This window comes from Leptosomus discolor, chromosome 1 (assembly GCF_034619465.1).
Source record: "Leptosomus discolor isolate bLepDis1 chromosome 1, bLepDis1.hap2, whole genome shotgun sequence".
NCBI lineage: Eukaryota > Metazoa > Chordata > Aves > Leptosomiformes > Leptosomidae > Leptosomus > Leptosomus discolor.
The window spans coordinates 159,577,569-159,604,793 of NC_141391.1; the positions used below are offsets into that span (position 1 = coordinate 159,577,569).

The 27,225-nt window shown below is 44.0% G+C and overlaps 2 protein-coding genes across 3 annotated transcripts in view; one reads left to right on the plus strand and one right to left on the minus strand.

Annotated features, from left to right (window-relative positions):
• The window catches only part of SYN3 (synapsin III), a 179,278-nt gene that overhangs the window by 81,340 nt on the left and 70,713 nt on the right, over window positions 1–27,225 (minus strand). The gene's annotated exons all lie outside the window — the stretch shown is intronic.
• TIMP3 (TIMP metallopeptidase inhibitor 3) overlaps window positions 10,161–27,225 on the plus strand; it is a 36,752-nt gene continuing 19,687 nt past the window's right edge. Inside the window, exon 1 of the mRNA XM_086479608.1 lies at window positions 10,161–10,423. Within this exon, the coding sequence (XP_086335734.1) occupies window positions 10,300–10,423 (124 nt within the window). The 5' untranslated portion in view covers window positions 10,161–10,299. The remainder of the gene's footprint in view (window positions 10,424–27,225) is intronic.

A 27,225-nucleotide genomic window follows, 5' to 3' on the forward strand; every position in this document is an offset into this window, starting at 1 on the left:
ATCAATCCTTTGAGAACTATCTCTTATGTGCAGCCATAGGCATGGCTTTAAAAGCTGCCCTCCCTCCTCCTTCTGAGAAATGCCTGACAGAATAAGGTTTTTTTTTTTTTTTGCAGCACCAGCTTCCTTGTTTCTCAATCCTATTTTTAAAAGTCTTTTCTCAGAATAAAACTGAATGGCTATGTCTGCCTGTCCTTCAGGTTATAGTTTCAGAGGGGGAAAAATCAAAAAGATCATTTGAAGTAATCACATTGACACTTGTGGAAACACCGTAGGGAGTTGGAGGCGTTGCCTAAGGAGCTAGATTGTGTCTCTGCAAGGAGGAGAAGGAAATGCTCTCTCATTCACTGGGAATAGGTCTTTGCTTCTTTCTACCAGCTCTCTGTGGTGCTATTTGCTTACAGCCATGCACAGCTAATGCTATGCTAGCCCCTCTAGACTAAGTTGCCATTATATATGATGTTCAGGGGTGAAGTTTTATTCCAGATGGGGAAACCAATTTCAAATGAAGTAAAAAATTCCCTTCCTAGCCTGCTCCTTCTCCTTCCATGAGGCAGGCTGTGCTCTTTTTGATGATCCTGCTTCTTCACCACAATAAATTCCTTGAAACGGAAGTGACTTTATGTAAGTATCAATGGGAGAAGGTTTTCTCCAGCTGTAGATCATTTAATCTGAACAGTAGGAGAGAGAATTGCAATGCCTTCAGAAGGTGTACCCACAGCTGTCCTGTGAGATAAGGGAGATCAAATAAGTGCCTTGTGTTCTAGCTGCACTAAGGATTTGCCTGCATTGAGCAGACCTCCACCCCTCCCTTCCCTTTTCATTCACTGGGTTTGTGCTGGTTCTGCTGAACTTTAACTGAGGGAAGAGAAAGCAAGATTTTGGTTAAAAAATGCGTGGTTGTCATCTACAGAACATGAAGACATGGCTTAAATGAAAATACATAAAATGCGTGTCTATCTACTGTCTTCTATACTGTCAGGTGCTGGGGAAAGTCCGCTGGAAAGTCACTTCTCTGTTGGTAGAAACAGCTATTGCTCAGACTCTTCGTTAGTTGTTTTACATGAATTATCCTGTGAGTAAAGCTGTAGATCCCTCCTGTGCATTGCTGAGCTTTTACTCTGAGAGCACTTTCCTCACCGACCTCAGCTAGGTGTCTAGGGAGAGCCCTTCTGCCTCCCGGCTTGTGTGGTGAGAGCTCAGTCTCTTCTTGCAGTTAGTTTTAAGCACAGCTTAAAATCACTGCTGCAGATACTGGGAGATGTCAAGAACAGGAGCTATGCTGTGGAGCAGCCCCTCAGCCAACTGTCAGCCATAGGCACAACAGTCAGTGTTGTGTCAGTACTAAGTCAGTACTAAGCTAGTGTTGGACACCTGCTGCCACTAAAAACGTTAAGTACCTCTCCAGCCTCTTAGCACTTGTGGTGAACCACTGCGCTGGAGCAGTCCAGGCTCCCACAGCAGGGCACTTGAGTGAACCCCGAACCCCTGGCCAACACTCTGTGTGAGATTTGGAGGCACTGTCTAAGAGCAGAGCTACAGAGAGGAGTTTTCTTGCTCAGAGCACACGTTCAAGATTTGGTACCTTCATGGCTCAATTCCTGGTACATAATCTGTACATACATTTGACGCCCCTGTGGTTCTTGCAGGCTCTGGGTAGTTCTCATTGCTGCCTCTGCTATGCATTGGAAGCCCTTCTCTCTGGGTAGTACCAGTGGGGTGCAAGTACATTTACCCACACAGTGTGCCTCCTCTTCAGAAGAGCACTCCTACTGTGAGCTACCATGTTGCTCTTGCTACAAATGGAGTTCAAATCAAAAGGAGTTGAACTCTGTCAGTATAGGACACTGGTTTTTTATGCTTCTGCTAATAAAACATCTGATCACAATCCTAGCCCTATGGGCCCTGGTAAAGATACTTTCATTTGATGCAAAGGAAAAACAGAGGAAGTTTGCTCTGTTCCTCTTGGCTTCACCTCCAGCCACGCTGTATCTGGTTACAGATTAACTCTTGCTGCATGGTACCCGTTAACACTCGCAATGGAATGGAATCTCAGGCTGCTTAGCTAAATGAACAGAAATATTCTGTAGTTACTCCGTGATGTCTTTCCATACTTCTGTGTCCCCCACTGAAACATCCCTTAGAAGCACATAGAAAGTCACAACTAAGGGATAGCTCAGGGCCTTAGAATTAAAGGAAAGGGGAACAAGGGCCGTAGATTGTTCTCTCTGTCTTCAGTGGAGAAAGAATACTATTTTCACACATCTGTGCTAAATCAAACACTGATCTTTTCACTCCTGATGTTAATACATTAAGTGTGGAACTCACACTGCTGACCTGAAAAGGTCCTTTGATGAATGTATTGCCCTTCACTCAGGAAGAGCAAGACAATAAACAAATGACTGAGTCCTCACTCCAGGCTGCAGATTTACCATCTCCTCATCTTTTGTCTCACACTGTACTCCAAGATTTATGGTGAAAAATTCCAAAAGAGTGAGGAAACAGAAGTGCTGCCTTTTGCTCCAGAGAAGAAAGAGATCTGTCCCTGAAATCTCACGTCAGAAATCCCCCAGCTTCTGCTGGCTGGGACCTTGAGTCTGTGTGGGAAGGCCCTGCTATAAGTAAGCAGTCAGGTGCTGCTTAGAATACAGCATTGGTTTGGGGACACAGGAACAAAAGCATTGAAAAAGTCGATTTGGATTTAAAAAAAATCCTGTGCCAGGGCAATGATCGCTGATCTCTGTTGGGATCTCCATGTAGAGGAACTGCTTCTCACTTTTGACACCCATGTGCTGACATGCAAGACAGGAACCGGTGAGTTCATTCTCTGCTGGAACACTCTCCTCATCATTAGAGACTGTTCTTGTAACTAACACCTTTATTTGCAAGTTCAGGTGAGAAACTAAGTGACAGCTGGATTATGGGGATGAATGACCAGTTTATTGTTGCAGGACGTTTTTGCAGGTTGTGCAGGGAGAGGCAAGAGACAGCAACTTTTCCTGCAGCTGCACCTGTTCTGCAGGTAAACAGAAGACCCTTACTTCAGACCTGACAGCCTGACACTGTCTCCAGGCTCATTATTGTAACAAAATGAGGAATGCCCATCCCCTGGTGCTGCTTTTTCTGCTTTTCACAAGTATAGTGATTTCAGCGGATTCCAACATGCTTTAAAACCAGCGGCACATCCTAAGGACTGGCTGGCCTACTGTGTATGGATGGACTGCAGCTCTGCTAGCCTCAGGATGGTCTAAGAGATACACAATTATTGTCTCCTGCTTGGGATCTTTCTCTGCCTCCCTACACTCACACAGGATTGTGGAGACCACTGTATCCTGACAGTGCTCTCTGATGTGTAGGAGAAGGGGAGAAAGATTATGCTGGGAGATGAGGGAGCGGGCTCAGTCAGTGTCCTTGGAAGGTTGGTGAGAGGCAGAGAGGTGAGGGGAGAAGGATCTGGTTCCTCAACATGCCAGAAAGGTCATATCCTCAGGCCGGTCAGCTCCCCTCCCAAGAGAGGCTGTGTTCAACTCTCCTGTTCCTCTGTGGCTGTTCATCACTGTAAGAAGCCAGGCCAGCTCTTGAAAGAAGACCACAGATGCAGTGGCCAGCCATCTTCAAGGACAAAAATGGAAAGTAGGGAAATGAAATGCCAGTAGTACTGAAATGCAGCAAGATACTCCCTTACCACTGCCAAGCAGAGTAAACTTCATCAAGGGAGAGTAACCTACTGTGAGCAGATGACTTGCCAGTCTACCAGGCCTTCTGTCTGCTAAACACTGGGGAGATGTTTGGACCCCCACAAATACACCCAGCAACTGCAGTGACCAGTACTGCAGTGGAAACTCTCCCTCACAGAAAGGGACATTTCCTGTAGAGTACCTAGGAGAAGGCACTATAAATACCTGATATTACAGTGCAAGACAGAGAACGTTTAAGTGCTGTCCCACACTTGAATTTGGGCAGGACATTAAGGCTACAGTGAAAGAAAGTGATGAGATCTGTGATGACCATGCCAACCTTCAGGTTTTTATCTCACCAACAGGAAGGCTTGCCCCACAGCTGCTCATGGAGCTGATGGCAGGCAGCAGATGTTACTGCTTTTCTGTGTTTACCCTTTCTTTCTCAAACTCCCCTCCAAGGCCTCCACAGAGATACTGTCTTCTTCAAGTTATGCTGATAGAAACGTCAAACCTCGATTGCAGCCATGAATCTGCTCATGAACTCTGCTGGCCACAATGCCACAGAGCTGCCTTAAAGCTCTCTTAAAAATGTGAGGCATTCCAGTCATTTTAATTACTGTGCATTGCATAAGCCAAAAACCAGTTCATACAAAGGAACAACAGAAAAGTGATTTTCAATCGCTCTCACTCTCTTCTCTCCTTAGTGAGAGCCTCCAAAGCTCTGGGAACACCAGCTCTTATTACCATTTGAAGCACTTCATCTATTTGAAATCTCTTTGTTCAATCACTTAAAGCTATTGATGCAGTTTAGAAGGGTTTAAAAAAGAAAAACAAAACTTCAATTTGGAAATGGCTATAGCAGCATGAAAGCAAAGCAAAAGAAATGGGAAAAACTTATTATAAACAAAAATGAGAGAAAATTAATTGCTTGGAATGAGGCAGAGGCAGGTAGATCCAAGCAAATCATGTCGCGTCCTCCCCCCTGGACCCTGTCAGACCATCTAATCACAGCCTTCTGGCCTGAACCCTGCACGGTACTGAGCCCTTTGGCCCTGATCCAGAAATGCACTTAAGCTTATATTTAACTTTGCGCATGTAAATGGCCCTGTTGACTTCAGTAGAGCATTTTGTGTGCTTAAAGTTGAACATGTGCATTAGTGTTTTGCTGGACGGGGGCCAGAGTGCAGTCATGTGCAGGAAACATTTTCAACTTGATAAGGCTGTTAAAAGATATTTCCTGGTTGCCCTTCTGCAGCTGATGCCACATCACAGCTTGATTGGAAGATCCCCACACTACTGAGAGGATGATTTCATATTCTACAGTCCTTTATAATGTAACAGTCCTGGTGACACATGGTGCCTATGGTCTGGTCCCAGGCTGGGCGCTCTCGGAAGGCACAACCTCTAAAGGATCCTTGAAGACTGAACACATCATAGAACTGTAAGAGCTGATGAAGGTTTAATGGTGTACCTCTAATTAAAAGCTTGGGAATGGGACAGAGCATTACCTATGTTTGGCTTGCAGACAGGAAGGTGACATAATTCCTTTGCAACCTCAGAGAAAGAGATCAAATGCATTTTTTGTATGTATTTATAGAATCAAAGACATTTTTTGAAGACAGAGTCTTCTTATTTTAAATAGCATATGATGTTCACTGATACAATGGAGGAATTAATAGGGGAGGAGTTTTTTCAATGCTTTTCACACTTACAAACACAAACATTTTAAACAGTCTTCTCAAGGGACAGTGTCAGAAAAAACCCAGACATTCTGAAAAAGAAACAGATAATCAGGAAATATGAGAATCTTTTCCTAATGCAACGCATGACCATTCTACTGCCCTATGAGGTGGTGTGACTGTACTGTAAAAAAGGGCATCAGATGGCTCTGAAAACACCTATCCTTTCCTACCTGCTGCTTAAAAGCAGAAAACCAATGATATCTTCTAGAGGGTGTGATACTGAGCTGGTGTAAAAGATATGAGGATCATCAGATTCAAGAAACATATTTAGGACAAGAAGAGGCTTTTGAGCAACTTGGCAGCTGGGCAATGTAGAATGCTAATGGCAGGACTCCACGCTCATGAATCAAGTCAAGTTACTGTGGAAAAGTTAAAGTGGAAAAATGCCCATACTTCAGAAGCTTTTAATATTAACATATTGTTAAGGAGGTGGCAGGACTGTTTGGACTCCTGACTTCATTCATGCCATGCTCAGTTTAAGCCAGCTGAGGTCTGGTGATGAGCTGGAGTGTTTTCAGCCAATACACGTCTCAGGGTCTTTTTGGTAGTGGGGGTTGGTTCCTTCTTTCTTTCTCTTCCCTCCCCCCCCCCGCCCCCCCGCCCCTTCTTCCTTTCTTCCTGCCTTTCTTTCCTCTCTCTCTCTGTTATTTTTGGCCAGGAGTTCCTGAAGTTTGATGAAGTCCTTCTGTACTACTTACATTCGGATGTTTTTGTCAGTTCTGAAGCAGCCGGCATCCCTCACCATGAAATGTGATCAGAAGGGAAGTGAACACGCCTTTAGTTCATTTACAGCAACACCTTACGCCTCTTGAAGGAATATTCCAAAGTGCTTTTATCTCGGTCTTGGCAGGTAGCTCTGGGATGGTCCTTTCCAGCCACAAGCAGGACTTGTGGAAGGAAAATGATATTGTTAATATGCTCCTGATGTAAACTGCAGTAAGTATCTATGGAACCAGAAGGTAGTTCTCTCTCCTGGAATTTAACTAAGACGCCCAGCTTAGCATCTTTCCTTTTCCAGTGTCGGTTCTGTAGTTATTGCAAGGAACCTAGCTTCATCCGCAAAAAAATGCAACCATCTCTTGCAGCGCAGTGCCCCCTAGCACTGTCTCTACACATTCCTGCAGGACGGAGGGAAGAAGGCCACTTTGCTCAGTCAACAACACCTGCAGGACACGGCTTTCCCTGGGAATTTTCACACCAACTATTGACCCAGCCCAGTCATGCTTAGCTTGTGGGATCCGACAAGATCACAGCATGAAGTGGTGTGGCTGCCCGGTAAAGCAGAGAGATCCTTAATTGTGTTCAACAGTGTGTCCTTGGTGGAGGGCTGGAATAACATAGACTTCTTTATTTGGTGACAGCCAAATGTGAACACTAATTTTCTCATATGAAGATCAAGGTCTTTATTTTCCCCTTCTTTCTCTGCTACATTTTTTATGGCCATATAAGTCTTAAAGTTTTATCTAGGCAAAGGAGCTGAATGCCAGTTTTTATTTTATTTTTTCCCTTTACAGTTTCTCCCATGCAGACAGGGCATAGAGCAGGAATTGAGATAGAGTTCTCCTTTCAGTTCCTTCAATAACTTTCTGTATTACTTTGACACAGTTATCAAAATTTTCTCATATAAATAACCTCTGCCTGGCTCTTCCAGAGTGAACTTTACTGGTAGGTCTCAAAGGAGAGAGGCTAATATTGAATATATAATATAATCAGAGGATAATATACAATATCTCTGTTTACAGATGATCAAATGAATGTACAAGCAGGTTAAATGATTTAACCAAGGCCTCCCAGCAGGCCATTGCCCAGGCTGAGATTTCCTGAGTATTATTTACCTGTGACTTACAAAAATAAAGCACTCTGGTTTCTGTGTATGAAATGTACCCTTTAAGTGCCAAATAAACATTGTTATTATTGTGCAGTACCCAGTCCTGGTGGAAAAAACAGCATCCCTACTACTATAGAGAAATTAATCTCTGAAAAAGAAAACCTAGGTGTCAAAAATGCCGGTGAATCGGCTAAGCCCTAACTGACCAAACACAGGTATTACCACTCCAGGCGGTGCTAATACATGCATTAACAAATTTCTGGATCACCTCTGGAATAGTGGTATAGAAGATAGTGGTAAGCCTTGCCACACAGACAGCCTGCACACCATCCCTTCTGAACAGATGTGCCCTGCCACTGGATCAAGCTGTGGCACTCCGTTTCATCCTGCCAAGTAATGGCAGATTACTTCTCTGGATTGTGTCTGAAAAGTGAACTAGTTCCTGTAATCAGCACAAACTTGGTGTAACTCTAACAAGCTTGGTCAGTCTCACGGTAAACAAGCTACATCCATGCCTTGGAGTGCCCTGCGCAACTTCAGTAACTTCTAGCTCCCTTCCTCTCCCTTTTCAGAAATTGGGAAGATGACAGAAGGGTTTGTTTTTCAGTCTCCTCTGAATGTGTCCTGCATCTGTGTATTACAGTCACTCCTTGCATCCACACAGCACCCAACATCTTTAAAGCTTATTACAAAGCATTCAGCTTGTTAGTCCTCAGAACACGTAGGAAAGGTGTTATTATAGAAATTAAGAAACATAGTCAGAGGAGTTACTTGGCCAGAGAGCGAAGGGAGGTGGTGCTGGAGCTGTGATTATAATCTAGTTGTGCATGGGCCAAACTCTCTCTTATTTACACCAGTGTCAGGTTATGGAATAACTCCACTTCTCTCAGATACTGATCCGAGATGTTGATAGACCAGGTGCATCATGATGTTGGTGATATCAAACTTTTTACAACAACAAAGAAAAAATGAAAGTGCCAGACACACCTCATTTTTTTCCATGTTACTCTGCTGAGGTTGGTGGAGTTGTTCCTTGTTTACACCCAGTGAGACCGATATGACTGTCCAATATGACAGATTCAACTTCAGCTGAGTACCTTGAGCAGGCAGTCCAAGTACCTAAAGAGTTTTTTGCATAGCGTTTCTCATACTCCAATTTGAAGCCCAACGATTCAGACACTGACGTATCTAAATTGAATGTCCTGTTTAATACCCTGCCTCATACGTAATTATATGACCCGTTAGGACCTCAACAGCATCTAATTTTTTCAGTGTGTCAACTGATACACATTCCTGAGAAGCTCCCATCACTGTCATCCCCTTTACACAGATTGAGATTTGAAGCAGTGAGGCGAAGCTGTCACACAGGTTGTCTGTGTCACAGCAAGGGTAGGAGGAACCTGCGTTTCCCCTGTTAGCATTGTAACCTTGATCTCTACTAGCAACACCCATCGTGAAGCTTTTGTGTACCGATGCTCAAAATAAAAGCCCATGTTTCCACAAGACTAGAGGTTTTAATTTTATAGGGACGGTACGATTAAAGAAAAGGTGTAGGCAGGCTGTGCTTCACCCAGATGGAGCAGAACTGTAAATCTAAAGACTTAGCTGACTATTTAAAAATTTAGGACAGCTGGTCCCTGGCCTTTAATACCAGCATAATTTATAACTAGAAATGCTTAAGTCTTGTAAACCCCATGGAAAGTACTCTGACATTATATACACTGGTTTGATACTGTGATTAATCACCCCTCAGTCCCCTTTGCAGGATAATAAGGCTGGCTGCATCTTGCAGCTGGCAATCTCCTTCCTTACAGTCCCAGCTCTTCTATAAGAGTTACATTTCTACAGCTGATAGAAATTTACAGTTCCAAAAGGGGATAAAGGAAAACAAAACAAACTGGACTTTTCTACAAATTCCACTAAAGCTGCTCTGCTAAAATACACTTTGAGATTAAATGCTGGGAGTGCCTGGGTAGATACGACACTACTTTTTCCAGCTCAGTCTTAGCAGTTTATGACCCCTCTCTGACCGAAAGCCCTGAGAAGGGGAAGTGATGGGTGGCAGTGGTGGGATGACAGGAGAAGAAGGAGCATTTGAGCAGGATTAAAAACCACAGGGTGAAATCCCGGCTTACAGTTCAGCTAGGTCTTGTCCTTCTTTTCCTCCATAGTCTTTTCACTACCTATTGAAGGAGGAAAAGCAGCAACACACTGCACTCCCCTTGCGTTTTCCGTTCGCTGTCTGAAAGCCCTTTAGAAGACCGTTTCACCTCCTCCAGTTTACAATCAGCTTGAGGGCAGCCGAGACAGCTTCGAAGGAAACAGCCCGAGCTTCCCAAGCCAAAGACAGACTCCGCGTGTGTTTTCCAGGCGCCTCTTCGCCCCCTGAGGTGGGGAGCGGAGTGACTGAGGGGAGGCAGGTCCTGACTGAGGTGGCGGGGGACTCCTCGGGGCCAGACCCGTCCGGGGGGGGGGGGGGGGGGGGGGGGGGGGGGGGCACTCGCCGACACACCTCGGAGGTACAACTGAGTTTGAGCCCCTCGGAGGCACCAGCGGCGGGAGAGGACGGAGACCGGGGCCGTGGGCGTCCCCTCAGAGCGGCCGGTTACCTGCGCCACCGGCCGCCGGGCGCCCAACCGCCGCCCGCGCGCGGCGCTCCCCGCACTATTCCGTATAAGGCGCTGAAGCCGCGGCCCCGCCCCGGCCCGCTGGCCTCTCCCGCCGATGAGGTAATGCGCGGCTCCCATTGGTCGAGGGCGGCGGCGCCCCCGGAGCCCGAGAGGGCGCGATCGAGGCTATAACTCCGCGCACCGGCCCGCCACAGCGCAGCGCAGCTCCGCCGCACCGAACCTCTCCCCTCAGCTGCTGCGAGCCGCGGACCCGCCGTGCCCTCAGGCTTGCACCGTCCCGCCGAGCGAAGGCTGCGCTGCCGAGGCCAGCGAGAGAGAGGGGCAGTGCGAGGAGAGAGGCGGGCGAGAGTAAAGTCAGGCGACCAGAAGAGCGGCTGCCCTCCTGCTCCGCAGAAGCGAGGAGGCACCTCGGGGGCAACATGACGGCGTGGCTGAGCTTCCTCGTCGTGTTCCTCTGCAGCTGGAGCCTGCGGGACTTGGTGGTGGAGGCTTGCACTTGCGTCCCCATCCACCCGCAGGACGCTTTCTGCAACTCCGACATCGGTGAGTGCCGCGGGCAGGCGGTGCCTCCTCGCCCCTCGGCTGCCCCGGGGTGAAGCGGCCCCGCCGGGACTGGAAGGGCGCCCCGAAGGGGAGCCGAGGCTCCGTGCGTGGGGAGGTGGCACCTGCCCCGCTGCCGCGAAGCCTGAGTGTCCAGAAAGTTCTGCGGGACCCTGAGGGGTGGGAGGGCAGTGGTCGGGCTGTCACCACAAGGAAGCCTTCGCCCTACGAGTCACCCAGTGGAAACAGAGGTGGGGTGGGTTAAACCGATGAGGGGTGACCAGACCTTTCAAGATAGGTTATGGCTCTGTAGTTGCCGCATGTGCATGGGTTAGTAAGAGGAGAGGTGCGTGGTGGTGGACTCCTGCCCAGCCCTCCTGAGGGGTGTGGGGAGTGAGGCGTGCTGTGGCAGCAGCCTCTCCAAGAAATACTTTAAAGAACTCAGTAGTTGTAAGAGTGGCTTGTTTCCTACAGCGAGCCAAAAACACGATCGGAGGTGTGGGCAGCTAAAACTTCCTCCACAACCTGGTGACAAACAGTAGGAGGCAGGATTAGGATGAGTTCTCTCAAACTAGGAAACCACCTGTGGTGGTTGGTGTTGGAAGGTACGGCTCACCTAGGCTTGTGGTGCTGTGCCGGTAATTTCAGGAGGGGCTGGAGCAGCAGGTAACAAGTGTCTCTAGGCTTTCTGCATGCCGCTTTGCGATCTTTGAAGCTGTGGGAGGTGTGTGAACATGCGTGCTTTTTGGAAAGTTAAAACACTTTTGTTGGATCCTGGCCAATGTTCTCCACTATGGGTTTTAGCATCCCTAGGGGTCTTTGCTATGCTTTTAGATAGGGGACAAGGGGAACACCCAGAATATCTGAGAAGGAGGTAATGGAGACTCTGTTCTCAAGTTCTTTGGTTTCTTTGTAGCCAAGGATGATTAACCAAATACAGTTGGTGCTTGGTAACTGGTCTATGGCAAAGGATATGAAATCAGTTAGTGGTGTCCTTTGGGTTAATACTGGACATATGTCCGTATAGCAGTAAATACAAGCTGTCACTCCAGCAGTTGTGAGTGGACGGCATGAGTGAAGTCGTCTTGCACCTCTGTGGATTGTCTTATTAGTACAGTGTAAAAGGGGTTGGGGGGCTTTGCATTGCTGGTACCTACACAGCACTGACTCCAAGCAGAGTCTGCAAAGACATCCAGCTGGCAACTGCTGTGGAAGTCAAATAGAAAATAATTCTCACTGCAGCACGACACCCATTGCTATGAACCCTGCCAGTGGCTCTTTCAAGTTAGCCAAGCTTACTGGCAACAAAAATATCTTTCTCTTGCCTTTAACTCTTCTACAGAAATTGCAGTTATGCCTGGTTATTCATGTCTAGTTTATATAACGTGTCTGCTCTCGAATGCCAAAAAACCCCATTACATGTTGAAAGTGCTGAGAAGGTTACAGTTTGCTTCAGTGATGATAGCCTGGAAAATACTGATAAAATAATTTTGTACTGGGGAATTCTTCCAGGAAACTGCAGTATTCAAACTTCTGTTGCCATTTTCATAGTTGGATCAACAAGCGTGCCACCTAGGTGGCAGCTGCCAGGGAGATTGTCCTTTCTGTGAAAGTGAGACTGGGAAACCATTTTTCCACAGCTAAAACTGATGACAGTATGTGGCCTTCATTAGCTGCATTTTGGGAGAAGGTTTACTTTCTTACTCTGATTAGGTTATGTTATACTAGATTAAGGGTAGTTTGCAGCTTAATTCAACTTCTTAAAATGGTGTTAAATAATTTTTTTAATGAATACACACTGACAGTGTATTTTTGCTACATGTGTGAGTGACTAGGAGTATGGTAAACTATGAAGTTTCATATAATAGCACTCTTAAACATTAGGGCACCAAGTTTTTCTGTTTTCTACTTTGATTTCTTGTTGAGTTCAAAGTCATCTCCTTCATCTCTCCTTTCTCTCTTCTGGACTCTTCATTATGTTTAATCCCTTGGTTTTGTGCTGAGACATAGTAGTTAGAAAAGTTGATATCAGTGGGGCTGTCATGCCTTCAGACATCATGGCAATGCAAAGGAGGAGAAGCACAAGGGGAAAGAGCAATTCATTCTAGTAGATGACTTAAATGCAAGTTTGGTTAAGACCGCAGCTCTATGTGATGGGTTGAAGCAAAAGTGGATCCTTACTTTTGCTAGAACTGTCTGGAAAATGTGATGTTTCTGCAGGCTGACTTTAGTAAATGCTGTCGTGTTCTTCATGTGCTGAAAGGGCAAAAAGCGTGCTAAAGCTTTCTGGCTCTGGAGGAGTTAATGATCTCCATGGAAACTGATGGCAGTGTACTAGTGCAGTGTTTAGACAGACTAAACTACACGCTGGGTTATAAAACACATTGTGGGGAAGAAAGGGACTTGGCAGCAAGTTTTTATCGTTCTTGAAACTCCTGACAAAATACCAGCTCAAAAGGGAGGAGTCAATGCAGTAAGGGCTGGAGCAAAAGAGCTTTCTAAAATAGCTCCTAAAACAATACAAGAAATTAACTAGCTAGGTGGCAGCCTAGGAGAGGCTTCTAATCGTCAGAAGCATGGAATTTTGGAGAAGGAGAAAACTTTTAGTTTAATGTAATGCAAACTTACTGTTGGTCTTTCATGCCTGGCCAGTGAAGTCCTACTCTCAAGTTTATTCTCTTCTCCTTTAATCTGATCTCACTAGACATTTAATTTTTGATCTTCCTGTGGCTCAGTTCTGGTACAGCCTCCCAACTCTGCAGTCATTAGAAGGTTTTAATCTTTACAGAAACAGATGGTCAAATAAACCCGTTGGAAAGGGCAGAATTTCAATATGTACATCCTTTGAAAGTGAAGGTTGTAGTCTTCTAAGGGAAGCTTGGACTCCATACACAACAATAATTTTTTTAAATTTATTTATTAAAAAAAGGAGGGGGGTCAAGAGGAACTACTGCCAGGCTGGTCACAACGGGTCTTTTCACTCAGCTTGAGTGTTCCAGCATGATGAATGGAGCAAAAGTGAAGAGGTGTGTCTCACCTGGCCCTGTGAGGTCAATCAATAATAAAATTGCTGTTTTAACTCTTGGCTTACTTTCTTTAACTGGGTGGATAAGTGCCAGAACAGGCAGTACAATAACTAGACAAATACCAAGACAAACAGCAACTGTTATGACTTGCCATCTGAACTTTGCTTCCTCCACTCCCGCCCCCTGCCTACGACCCCTTCCAGATGTGAATATTTTTCTTTTGTTTGAATTAAGAGACTTTTTGAAAGAACAGGCACCAGGCATGCTTTGTTCCATTGTGACAAAGCTGTGACATTTCCAGCTGGACATAGCTGACATGAAAAGGGCTTGTTTGTCCTTTTTTTGCAGGAGTAGCAGGAACTTTTGAGCTTGGCTGCTGAATGTTGCATTCACAGGTTTGGAAAAACACCTCCTGCGTGGCCCCCTCCACCCCATCTCCCCTTAAAAATAAAATTAAAAATGTGAAATTGCAGAGTGGATTTTGACAAAATGATCTGTAAGCAATAAAGTACTTTGTCCACTCTGCACCTATCTCACTTTCATCTCGTGTATACTTCAGAAAAGAGCTATGGCACTTCTAGCTGTCTCTCACTGAAGTTCAAAGGAGCTCAAAATAACATTCCTTTCTGTAGTTTGGGTAGGGGAAAGAAATGTCTGTTTCAGCAAGGATGCTGGTGGGTAGTGCTCCTCTTTGTTCTAAATAACCTCATTCTTGGTGAGTTGGAGTTGGCAGGCTTTGGGGAGGTGAAGGTAAGCTCTTAAGAGCCCCTCGGTGCTAAGGAAGCCATTCATTCCTCCATCCTGCCATATTCCAGCACTGAGTTCATACTACCTGCAGTGGCTAGCCTCCTTTGAGCTGAGAATGTGGTATGAGAAGAGCAAGAAACAGCAGAGAAGGAGGAAGCTTAATAAATTTATCTGGCCCAAAGTCTAAGCACCTAATTGAAAATGTGCCCTTTTTCTTTCACTGGTTTTCTTGAATTATCATTCCACCTTCTCATTAATAAACTGAGAGATATGCAGAACAAGTTGATCATACATGAGATTTTGAACATGCATTCTTTGCCTTGACATAGACTCTGTATTGAGGTCACATGTGCTGTCTTATCCTTCAAGGCAGACAAGTAAGGTCTGCTAAATTAATTTAAAGTTAAAATAAACCAGCTCCAATTAATTATTATACCAATCTTTGAGTTGAGATGAATTTAAAACAAATTTTTGGGTTACATGCCATGATAATTGTTGCAAAAGTGTTGTATCCGCTTTGGGATCAAGACTTCTGCTGAGGAAGTAACGATGTGGTTTCATTTTTAGACTGGACTTCCCTTTGAGGCATTTTAGAAGCAGGAAATCTGAGAAGTGTCCTATAAAGCTTTAAACAAACAAGAAAAGGTATTGCGAATTCCATTTTACATAGGAAGAAATTGAGGAGGTTTGTTTAACTTTTATGGAATTGCCATGTCCGTGGTAAAAACTGTGGTGAAAGAGGGTGTTCCTTGTGCCTTGGTTATGTCTTCTGACAGAAGGATGGCCATTCTAAACTGAGTTGTCATATTTCATAGAAGTGGAAATAGAAGTTGCTTATTTGTTGTTTTTGTTGGTTGTTTGCAATTAAAGTCCATAGCAGAGTAGAGAGATCACCTTGTGGGATCTGGAGTTTGTCACCTCTTCAAATGTATGTATTGGAAAAAAAAAAAATATAGTGGAAATTAACTGTTTGGAAGATGTAGTGCAGAATGTTACATAAGGCTCCTTTGGTATCTTGGTACTATTGCATATGCTTACTCCAGATTTCCTGCAGGAAGTAACTCCTGCAAGACCTCTGAGCCAGCAGAGAGCCAGATGTTCCAACCTTGAACCCTAGAGCTCCTTGCTTTAGAAAGAAAGACATTTCTTTCATTCTTGTTTCCCACCTTTTCTTGAGAACTCTTCACCTGCCAATTGCTCCTCTAATATTTCTGGGAAGAAGTGGGCTGGTAGGAGCATAGTTATGTACAGCCTTATGCAGTACTAGCATTTTTTAGCTTAGCAGACGTTTCCATCTGGGGTTGGGAAGGGCCTGCTTTTTTCATGTCTTTTTCAGGATGAGCAGCTTTGGTTGTTTGACCATAGGAGAAGTGGCACAAGGTGACACGTTCATTCTCAGCTTCAGCAGTGGACTTCACGTTTTCTAAGCCAATAGATACACTTAGTCCTGCTCTTTCAGAGTCTCTTAGTTATAGCAACTGGATTGGCATCTGATGAAATGGATCTCTGTCAGTGGGATTATGCATGAGTACAGTCATGGTGGGTGGGACCAAGAATCTTTAGTAGAAGCACTCAGTGAGTCACATTGGCCTTAACTGGATGATAAACCTATTAGGATGAAAACTCAGTTTTTTGATGTAACAATGTTGTCTGGAGCTGTGAGGAAAAAGACATATGATCTCAATACCATGTGGTGCTCTTAAAGGCCTACTGTAGCTCATCTAAAACTCTGAAGAACCTCCACATGTGACACTTCACATTTTACTGGTGTAACTTCATTGGACTGTTACTGCTCTTTAAGCTAAATTCGACTTGCATAGACTTCTCAGAGACAAGGTTGATCAGAGCAGCTGACTACATTTGGAACTGCTGCAAGACTGTCTTAACTTTTCCTCAGCTTTGTGGCACTTGTTGCAAATAGCAGAGCTGAGGGTCAACCCTCTGTGTACAAGTACTTGAGGCACAGAGGAGGGAGACACACTGCTGGGGCTTTAATAAAGCCCAGAGCTCTACCTCTAGAGCAGATACCTGAAACAGCATGCAAAAACTATCAGTGCTCTGCCCATCGGTGACTCTGCTACCAGTGATATTTGCCCATGGTGGGCTAGGTCCTTATTTAAAACTAGGATTAAACTGGATTTGCTTTGGAATAACTTGAGAAAAGAACTGTTAACCAGTGAATTTCAAATTTCTGCTATTTGAAAGTATTGGGCTGGTGCTGGGCCTGAGGTAAATGAGACCAAGGTAGGTTAAATGGATTTACAGCCTCTTACCCTAGATCTAAAATCTGTCCCAGTTATCAATATGGAAAGCAAATACTGGACCAGCCTCATAACTTGTGTAAAGCAGGTGCAATGCCACTGGTCTTAGCAGTATTTCACCATCTTGTATCAGAGTTGTATTTGACCTGATGGTTTCAGGTTTCTAAGAGGAACGTTACAAACACTAGAGAGCTTAAAGCTATTGTTAAAAAGAAAAAAAGTTTTAAAAACCTTCTACTGTAACGGGAAGTAGTTCCCTTGAGTGACCAGAGTGAAGACTTTGTGCATTAACTGACAGTGTCTAATAACATAAAAATGCAAGCAGTTTTACACAACCCTGATTATTTTATTTATTCAAAGTTGCTGTCAGCTAGAAAAGATTCTGTGAGTCTTTTGGAAACAAGCTAGAAGTCTCTTGAGTTGCGTGCTGGTAAAATAAATGTTGACTAAGAATAGTCCAGATTCCTGCTAGTGTTTATATAGGACCTTTTCCAAAGGGCAATTTCAGCCCTTAGAAACAGTATACAGACAATAAAACTCAAGTTAAATAGCAGACACACGCATATGCAAAAAATAACATCAGACCTCATCAAATATCAGCTATGGTTTGCCTGAGATGTAGAATCTCATTTTTATTTTAGGAAGAAAGGAGGTGATTTGGGGTGTTCCTCCTGGGACTGAAATGTGCCAGGAATCAGCAGAGAGCAGTGCTTGGAGAGAATGTCAGGGAGGCCATTGTTAACTCAGGGATAAGGTCTTGGGTTGTGCTAGTGGGGAACTAGTGGTCTGTGTCAGTGGGCTCAGCTCTGAAAACTTCTGTCTTTATTACAGGTGGGGGAAGAGGATGATCACAGCAATAGGCTTAATGGGAAACTTGTAACAGGAGAAGGTATTTAGGAGCTGTAGGAGTGGCAAAGGCCCTTCTTCAAAGACTAGTCTCAGAGTATAAGAAGGAGAGAAGGATTACTGGAGAAGGGAGAGATTCTTATGGAAATATTAATGAAGAACTAGATATAGGCTGGGCAAGCTAAGAAGAATCATTAGCTGTGGCACATGATAGACCACTCCATCTGAAACTGTGGCACGTGCCCAAGGTGGATCTAATCCATCCAGGAGAGTGAATGGGTGCTGTGGCTTCACATAAGCAGAAGAACCCACATAAACCAATCCAATGCTCTACTGATTGATCTCTAACAGCCTGTAGCATGTTTGTTTCTGATTGTCGATCAAGGCTTAGACTTTGAAAAAACCTGTCTGGGTGGACTGGCTGTGGACAGAGCACATGCACTTTACTCTGTCTGGACCCCAGCCAAGCTGTTGCCTTCCTCCATTCAGGTAAATGAGAAGTTCCTTCGAATAGCCCTTCGAGAAGGGCAAGTTGCATGGGTGTGTATGCAGGGCTTGGGCTCCTTTTATTTTTACCAGATGAGTTATAAGGACAATGCAGCTTAGCTGGAAAGTGATGTAGGTTGAGCAGCAGGAGAAGCAAATGAAATTAAGCCAGATTTAAAATGTTGTCTAAAGGTATTTTTGATATACATGGTGTAGTAACCTGACCCACTGCAGCCAGGAGATAAAAGGAGAGTGTACAAACAGGAGAGCCATCGTTGTTCAACACCCATTTGTTATTGATTTTGGACAAAAATACACACTCTAATAAAAAAAATCAACAATCTTCCGTCGTTACCCATTTGTTGTTGAAGTGTCACAGCATTGTAATCCTGCTGGTTCTTAAGAGCTTAGGTCTAGTTTATTGTGGAGGTAAAGAAAGGTATGAGAAAGGGCCCAAGGATGAAAAAGAGACCCTGTAGATTTTTCCCTTCTTAATTCCTTGACTTTGACATGAAAAGGCCTAGGTTTCTGCTGGCCTGCATGATCACTGGAACTTCAGCAAAGCAGATACAAATTGTACCAAATTTGGACAATGCTTGTACAGATAGTAATGGCTACACCAGGTGCAACAGCATGAAGGTAACACATTATTACTTGTTGCTCCCTGGTGGTTCATTAAAAAAAATAAATCCCACAACAGCACATAGGAAACAGGAGTACTTCTATTCCACAAAGCCATGTTCAAAATGACCCAAGCTCCTGCTGGCCTAGAGTGAAAGATATGACTTTTAACTCCCTCATGCTGTATTGTAATTACAGTATGGGGACTTCAACATCTGTTTCCTCTTCTCCATGTTTCCCTCAGTGTTGGGCGTTAACTGCAGTGCAGCCTGCAGGGTGGCCTGCTGGCATTATGGTAGTCTGTTAATTTTCTATAGAAGAGCACTGGAGCATTTGTTCAGACAAGAAGTTCAATCTCTCATGCTCAGTGAATACATGAACAAGCAAAGGTCTCGCTCTTCTGATGTTTAATCAGCCCTCTTATATTTATTGGATCAGCTGTAAATGGGAAGCTCTCCCACTAGTGAGCAGGTTTTGGTGTTGGTCTCCAAACAGTTAAAATATAAGGGAAAAAACGTACTTGCTTGTACCAAGATAGGAAAACCACAGAATGGAAAACTTCCACTTGACTTTGAAAGACAGGAAACGGCTAGTGTTAGAAAGGCAACAGGTAGAGGGGGAGAGAGCCAGAGGATATCTGTAGAAAACCAGCTATTCCCCAGACACTTCTTCAGCTTCGCGTTCTTTCGGGGGAAGGAGTTCCAGGCTGGCCCCACTGTTCCGAGCCCTTTATACCCTTTCCAAACACCCGCCCCAGTTTCCTACTTCCTGCCTGTTCTTACACTGCTATAAATATCCCACCTTCCTTTCATAGGTCTAGAGAAATGCATGTTGCAGATTAAAGGGGATTGAGGTGACAGTATGATACAGCCTTTAGAGCAGCTCTTGTGAAGTGCTTGATTGCTGGGTCCTCTGCTTTAACTTGTGAAATGAGAGGTTGCTGGGTCCACTGTTCTAAATTTCGCTGGGAAAATGGAGGGAGTCCTTTAAGAGTGAAACAGTCTTCCTGTTTATTCTGCTCACCTCTGGACTAGGATACATGGGCCTGTTTCTAAGTAAACAATTTCCTCCAATAAATAATATACTACATGTGTCACAGAGCTAAAAGCTGAAAAATTTCTGGTATGTGGGAGAAGGGAGGGTGGGAAAAAGGGGTTTAAGAAAGAACAGGAGACACTAGTTGAGGGACCACACTGCGTGGAGTAGTATAGCGCTTGCAATAATGAATACTTAAATGCATTGGGGAAGAGGATCAGCCCAAGAGGAAATAAAACAGCAAAGTGACCCTTGGGGCACTTAAGTAGCTGTCGTGTACAGTACTTCAATAGCCACAGAATACAAGGCCCTCCCTTAGCATCCTGCAGGGCAAAAATCACAAACCTAGAGAAGCGTGGGAAGACAAAAGCAGCAGTTCCTGTGCAAGAGCCTCAGTACTGCAAAGGATTGTGCTGGGGGTAAGGGCAGGATGAGTTCTTAAGTCCTTTGTTTCACTTCTCTAAATATGAAGAGCAGCACCTGTCCCCTCTTTCTTTTCTTTTTTTTTTTTTTTTTCTTCCCCAAGGGGTTGGGGGATTAAGGATTTAGTTGGTTATTTCCTTAGAGGATCAAGATAAAAAGGAGACTTCAATAAGTCTGTTTCCATCTTCTCTACAGGCAGTATATTTTCAATAGAATTAAGCAGCTGTCCTGCTTTTCCCCCACTGTGTAACAGTTCACAGCTTTACAGAGGAGCCCAGAAATAGAGGATTCTCCAATATCAGACAGAACTCCTAGGTGGCACTTTAAGAGACCTCAAATTGTCAGAGGAAGGTTTTAATGGAATATTATCAATTTGGAGAGAAGCTTGACGACATGGTGGCAAATAGCAGATGACCTTTATCAGTATGTTGCCTTTAACACCTTTATGTTGGAATGAGCACCCTGCCGCAGAACCTGTGATAGTCGTATGCATAATCCAGCTAGGCTGGAGTTCCGATGCTGGTAAAATATACCTCCTAGAAGTCTGATGGTGGGATAGTCTGATTTTCCCATAGCCCCCTTCTGTGGCTCTCATCCTAATTCTTTGTAGTTAGAAATTGATTCAAACCCTGCAGTTTTAAGTTCCTTCCAAAACTCTTTAAAGGCATTTGTTACTTTAACTCTGGAGTCTATTTTTGTTATCAGTTATCAATATGAATGTCTAATCTACCTTCTACATGCATTCTAAATTGCAGCTGTCTCTGGAGTTTTCCAGTGTGTTCTTCTAGGTTGCTCTTTTTTTTTTTTTTTTTCTCCCTTTTTCTTTTTGACTGGAAGGCCAACAGGATGGGAATAATGCCTTTACTCGTATTTTGTTCTGAAGATTTTCCTGACACCAAATAATTATGGGACTATCAGGCTAGCACTAATAAATCCTTGTGTTACAGACCCTACATCCCTCTGTGTCGTGTGATTTAGGAGGAGCCTGCTGGAGTAGTACTGCCATCTTGATCCCAAGGAGGCTTGTCCTTTCCAACAGACTGATGCTTTTGTAAAAACAGCAAGCAAAATGGGAATACTGCCCTTTATTCCAATGCCTTGTTTAAATTAGTTGAAGAAATAGTGTAGATTGAAGAAGCAGACAGCACCTGTATATTTGGCTGGATGGGAAACAAAGCTTTCACTAGTACCGGAAAGTTTTCAAGCCAATAGGTTCCTTCCTGTCAGTGCAAGATCTCATGTTTGTTTCTGAATGCCCTTCTCTCATACCGATTTCCTCCAGTATTAGTGGCTGTTGGAATAGGTAGGGTAGAGGAAAGCACTGGGTCTTTCTTTCCCTCCTGTCTCACAAACTGTTTTCCTGTTTGTCTTTTATGCAGTGTGGCAGCTTGCGCCATTGACGTAAACTTTGTCCTTTGTGCTGTTCAAAGCTCCTCTCTTCTGAATTTGACAACATTGCCTACACATATCCTGACTAGGCTGCCTTTTTGACAGAAGGACAGGAGAGCAAACAGAACAGGATCCTAGGGCGATAGTTGTCTTTGCAGACCTGGGGGTTCACGTTTTTGTGCAATCTCTATGTTTGTTCATCAAGCCATGAAAAGGTCATCACATGGCAGGGTTCCTTCCAACCTGTGTTCCTCAATACATATGTGGACCAAGAAGGAAAGATTGACCAAAGTTGTTACTGAAATATTCTGGTGGTGCTTTGAGGCAGCACCACCAGGTTACACCACAGAAAAATAAGGAAAAGGCAGTTTTTGTTAAAAAAAAACAAAACCAAAAACCAACATCCAGAGTCCTGAATGGGAGGGAAAGAATTCAGAGGAGTTTTCTAAGAGGAGCTGCTTAGCCCACTTGGACTTCCTTCTCTAATGAAATCCATCAGAGCTCCCAGCAGACATCTTAACTTGGGCAATTAGAACCAAAAAGCTGATGCATGTTGTTTCCCCACTGAATTTTGGACTATACCTCTTTATTCTATTTTTCCTCATGAGAACATCTTTGCTAGAGTTTCTGCAGCAGCTGTATTGTCATAAACATACTGAAATTAAGTAATGTGGACAACCAGTGTACAGTGGAATCAACAGAGCTATAATGGTTAAAATAAATAAATAAATCTTGTTTCTGTGTTCCCAGAGTAATTTCCCTTGGCAAAGACCAAGCACTGAGTGGAACTATACACTCATAAGCTAGCTGTATGTTTGACTGCCGATTTAATAGCAAGAGCAAGCAGGATCTGTGCTCCTTTCAGCCAGAAAAGGAAAACTAAGTTTTGGTGAGATTTGACTATAATGATAGTGGTTTCAGCCCCATTTTGGTTTTAGAATGTATTGGCAGCAAAGCTACAGCTGACAGGACCAGACAATGTCAGTCTGCTTTCTGTGGAAGCACTAATGCTTCAACTGTTTAAGGTTGTATTTCTTCCCTGCCCTGTTTGGAGGGTGGCAGGGGAATCCTTACTTGTCTTGGTGCGTTTTCACTAAATCCCTTACTAGAAAATGTTACTGCAGACTGTGGCAATGAGAATTTACTCTCTGGCTGCTTTGCATAGTTGGATAATTTGTTGGTTTTGTTTTTGAGCCAACTTGTGACTCTCTGAGGCTAGCACTGCTCCAAACCTTATTAATAGCAGTCCTTGTCATTTTATCTTTTCGTTATTATTCATAAATGCTCATTTCTGGATTTGCTAATATGCACTTACGCTTCCTCAGCTTCCTTGCTAGTGAAAAGAAGCAGTGGAAGGAAATGGTATGCACCGATAGCCTGGTTTTGTTAACTGTGGTTCTGCTTATCCCACAGAATATTAGAAGCGGACATGAAACTGTACGTTAGTAAGCCACACCTCTGTTTTTTCTCAGGGAGAACCATGTAACTATTCTTAGTTGGTATATTAAGTTTGAAATTAAGCAGTTCCAAGGGGATGAACAACTGCTATTCAGAGGGAGTGCCTTTGTGCTTCTGTCTTCTCAGAGCTACAACAGTTCAGTGTTCTTGACTCAAAGTGTTTCCTTTGGGGTAGTGGAAAATCAGAGCCGAGCAAGGCTGCTAAAAATCCAGGCTTAGACGTGTGCCTCGTGTGCGTGTGTGTACATCTTGCAGTTCAGTGATGACCCTGATGACTTCTTGAACTTTTAATGACAATGCAGCTGTCTGTTCATGGTGCTAATTAACCCAAAAGCTGATCCCTCCCTCCCCCTCGTTATCCATTCTGTGAATGAGATGTGAAAACAAGACGACGACTTTTCCCGTGCCCTTAGGGCTGTCTCAGCCTGGCAGCAGTGACCCTGCTTCAGTGGAACTGAAAGAGCTGCTGCGCAATGGCCCATACTCCTTTTTAATGGGTTATTAAAATTCCACCTTCTCCCCTTCCCTCCAGTCCTGTTACAGTTTGGAGTGAAGGCACTTGGGGGAAAACAGCTGCAGGAATAACTTTCCCTCTTTTCTTTTGGAAAGGCAGAGACAGCTGTTGTTCCTAAGTCTGGGGATTCCACCACTACTTGTTTAGGGCCTGATCCCGCTCCAGTTAAAATCTGTGGAAATATTCCTGCTGGGTTCAACGGGCAGTTGAAGGAAGCAGCTTCAGGAAGCAGCCTGCAATCAAACAATACTGCTTCAAAATGTTGGAAACGGCTAGAAAGCAAAAAGAGAGTCAGAGTTGACTTGCTGACTTGCCTGCAGTCTCAAAGTACAAGCACTCAGCAGGCCAATGTTTTACTTGAGGAACTGGTTAAATTAGTGTGTGTGTTGTATCCTAAGTCATTTTTTAAAGATAGCTCTAGTATGTCTACATTCATTCACAGTCTGCAGTGTTGACGGGCTTTTATTGGCACAGTGAATTAAGGGACTGATCTCTGCTGTTGAATGCTTATTTTAGTTTAGATGCTTTTTGAGATCATAGGGGATAATGGATTACTTTTTGAAATTAAGCCGTTTCGCAGCACCTGCGGCTCTCATTGGTATGAATTTACTTGCTGCCTCTGAAAAATGAGGGGGGAAATGGAATTTACTCTTGCTTCTGTCATTACAGCTCTTTGTTGTCACCTCTGATTTATACAGTGAAAAGGGAGTCCAGCAACTTGCTGGAGAGGGTCAGAATTTCTGTTCCATAGAGAATTTTGAAATGGTGGAAACTTATTCAATCTGAAATGTGAGGGGGAAATGAAAATATCAGTGTCTTCAGCATGGAATTTTCTGGGAAAAGTGATTCTGATGCATCTTAACCTAATGTTTTGAACGAAGGTGTCGTTTCACATCAACATTCAGACTTCAAGTGCAGTTGAAGAGAAATGCTGATTCAGGATGCAAATAGGTCTCAGTTTTTCTGAGAAGAAAAATGAAAAACAATTTTGCTGAAGTTGATGCTTTCCTCAGAAATTTGTGACTTAAGTAAAACCACATTTCCTGACAGGAAAAAGCATTTCCAGAAACATTTGTACCAGTCCTGTCCCTGATGGTTTAACAGTAACAGCCTCTCCTTCTGGAAGTGCTGATTTTGATCAGGTTACATGCTACCTCTCAAGCTGGGAGAGATTCCAGTTCATTACTCCTCTGGGATTTATAGTTAGCTTTTTCTGAATGCTAAGAATTCCCTTTAAAACACAATTCTACATACCATTCACTTGCTCCAGTCCTTGGCAATGGGCAGTTCTCCTTGGGCTTGCTGCATTAATGAACAAACAAGTTTGTGGTTGTGCTGCTGCCAGTGGACTGAGACGAGGTATTTCCCCTTGTGTTTCTGTCAGTTCCCTCCCTGTCAATCTTTAAACGTGCTTACACCTGTGTTCCAGGTGTGAGCTGAACTGGAGCCCTGAAAAGCTGGCTCTCGGGAGGGTGGTTCATTACTTTGCCAAAATAGTTCTGTTACAGCAATGCCTCGGGAGACCTAGACAGGCAGGAAGCAGTCAGGCTTGGTGTATACCCTGGGAATGATTACTCTTGTCTGTAACCATTCAGCAGTGCAGTGTCCAGAGAACTTCTGCCTCCCAACAGTTAATGGGCCTTAGAGCATTCAGAAATAGCAATCACTGTGCCAGGGCAGCTGTGAAATGACTATCCAACCGTATCTTGTGACCTTTTGTGTATTTTGTAAAAAGTTACAAGGACACTTAAGAAGTGATACCAGAATGCAGGCTTCCCTTCCCCAAATTGGAATTTTATAAAAGTTTTTGGTTAGAATACTTTACAAAGCTCTCAAACTCCAGTAGCACAGATGAGCTGATTGGTAGGTTCACTTTAAGTAAATCACCCTCAGGTTCACATGGTCAGACTTGAGAATTGCCATATAAAACCCACTAACTAGCAATAATGACTAGGAATAAAACAGTATGGGTTAGTCTTGGGTTTGTATAAATATGTGTTGTGCAAAAAAGTCAACAATTGGTGGTAAACAGGCACTGTTAACCATGCAGTGTGTTCTCTGTGCTTACAGAAGTCTAGCTAAGAGTCATATGCCATTAATATTTCATTGGGAGCACCAGGATGAGTATGAGCATCCGTGTAATGGCACACAACTTCTGGAAATCTGTTCTGGTTGTGGCCTGTTGGGCTATTCATGAACATGAAATTTTGATGAAAAGTTTATATGAAGGCAGTTTGGGTAATAAAAGAATGAGATGGTTATAGTTTCTCTCGTCCACTGCAGTTTCTATGAAACAACTTTGGCCAGTCTGTCAGTAGGACAGTCAGGGAGTTTCTGAGAAAATTGTTTGAAGAACAAGGGTAACTGGCCTACCCTAGTGTCCGCCTGCCCTTCCTGCTGTCAGCGCTCTGTGTCATTGCACAGGGAAAATCCCGTGTCTTCAGAGCCGGAGGATGTACGATGTGCAGTATTTGTCTTACTCATGTAAAGAGCTTTTGCTTATAGATGTTCTTAGGCTTCCCTGTCTTCTCATGTCCTGGTTTCAGCTGAGATAGAGTTAATTTTCTTCCTAGTAGCTGATATAATGCTGTGTTTTGGATTTAGGATGAGAATAATGCTGATAACACACTGACGTTTTAGTTGTTGCTAAGCAGTGTTTATATAAAGTCAAGGACTTTTATGCTTCTCACAGCACCCCACCGGCGAGCAGGCTGGGGGGGTACAAGAAATTGGGAGGAGACACAGTCAGGACAGCTCACCCAAACTGGCCAAAGGGATATTCCATGCCATATGACATCATGCTCAGCATATAAATCAGGGGGAAAGCTGGCCGGGGTCTGCTGCTTTGGAACTGTCTGGGTGTCGGCCGGTGGGTGGCGAGCAATTGTATTGTGCATCACTTGTTTTATATATTCTAATTCTTTTATCATAATTATTAGTATTATTTTCCCTCCCTTTTCTGTCCTATTAAACTGTCTTTATCTCAACCCACAAACTTTACTTCCCCCCCCCTCCCCAAATTCTTTCCCGCATTCCACTCTGGGAGGGAAGTGAGCGAGTGGCTGTGTGGTGTTTAGCTGCCTGCCAGGTTAAACCACAATATCTCATTACCTCTTTCTTGAGATGTCTCAAATCACTGTCCTTTTTTTTTTTTTTTTTTTTTTTTTTAACTTTAACCCCATAATAAATGAACACTGAGTTTTTCTGGCCCTTATCCCTTTGAAAGTCCAAAATGAAGGATAATAGTTTGAAACACAGTTATGACAGGGCACTACACAGGATCCTGGAAAGTTCTGGGTAGGTGGGCAAATTGGTTAGTGTGAGATTTGCCTTGATGTTGTCCTGACCTTGACCTGTGGTCTGACTGGGAGTTGTGGTACGTGAGGCTGATTCAGGACTCAGGGATGTTTTCCCACTTGCTTTAATGAACACTGAATCAGGATCAGTGTGCTACACCTTAGTCTTTACCTGCTGCTCAGACTCCAGGGTAAAATTCTTCATGTAGCTAAGCTCAGCTACATAGTGTTAATGACTGGTTACATTATAGACATTAATAAAATGGGCAATTAGTAAATTCCTTAATGGTTCATTATGGTTCAGAACTGCGTCACGGATACGTCCAGTGTATGTGAACAGTCTGCAGAGGCTGTCAGCTTCTCAACAATTTATAATGGCTCAAGAATGGTGGGCAAAGGCACTGGCTTCTCACGGGAGAAATTGTTTGAATGCAGGTTTAATTCCAGGGTACGGCAGGCCTAATACTAGGGCCTGTCAGGTCCAGTGCAAATAGGAGCAGCAGAGCAGCACATATAAGCCTGACCTGGTTAAATATGTGTATGTCTTTGGTGTGGACAGCTGCTTAGCCGATCAGTTTAATGCAAGTTTTCTAATGCAGGAAGGAATTTGCAGGGCCACCCAGTACCCTTGAAATCTATACATGTTCCCAAACAGTTCTTCCTCTCTAGCTCCTACGTGCAAAATCTAGTGTAAACCATGTGA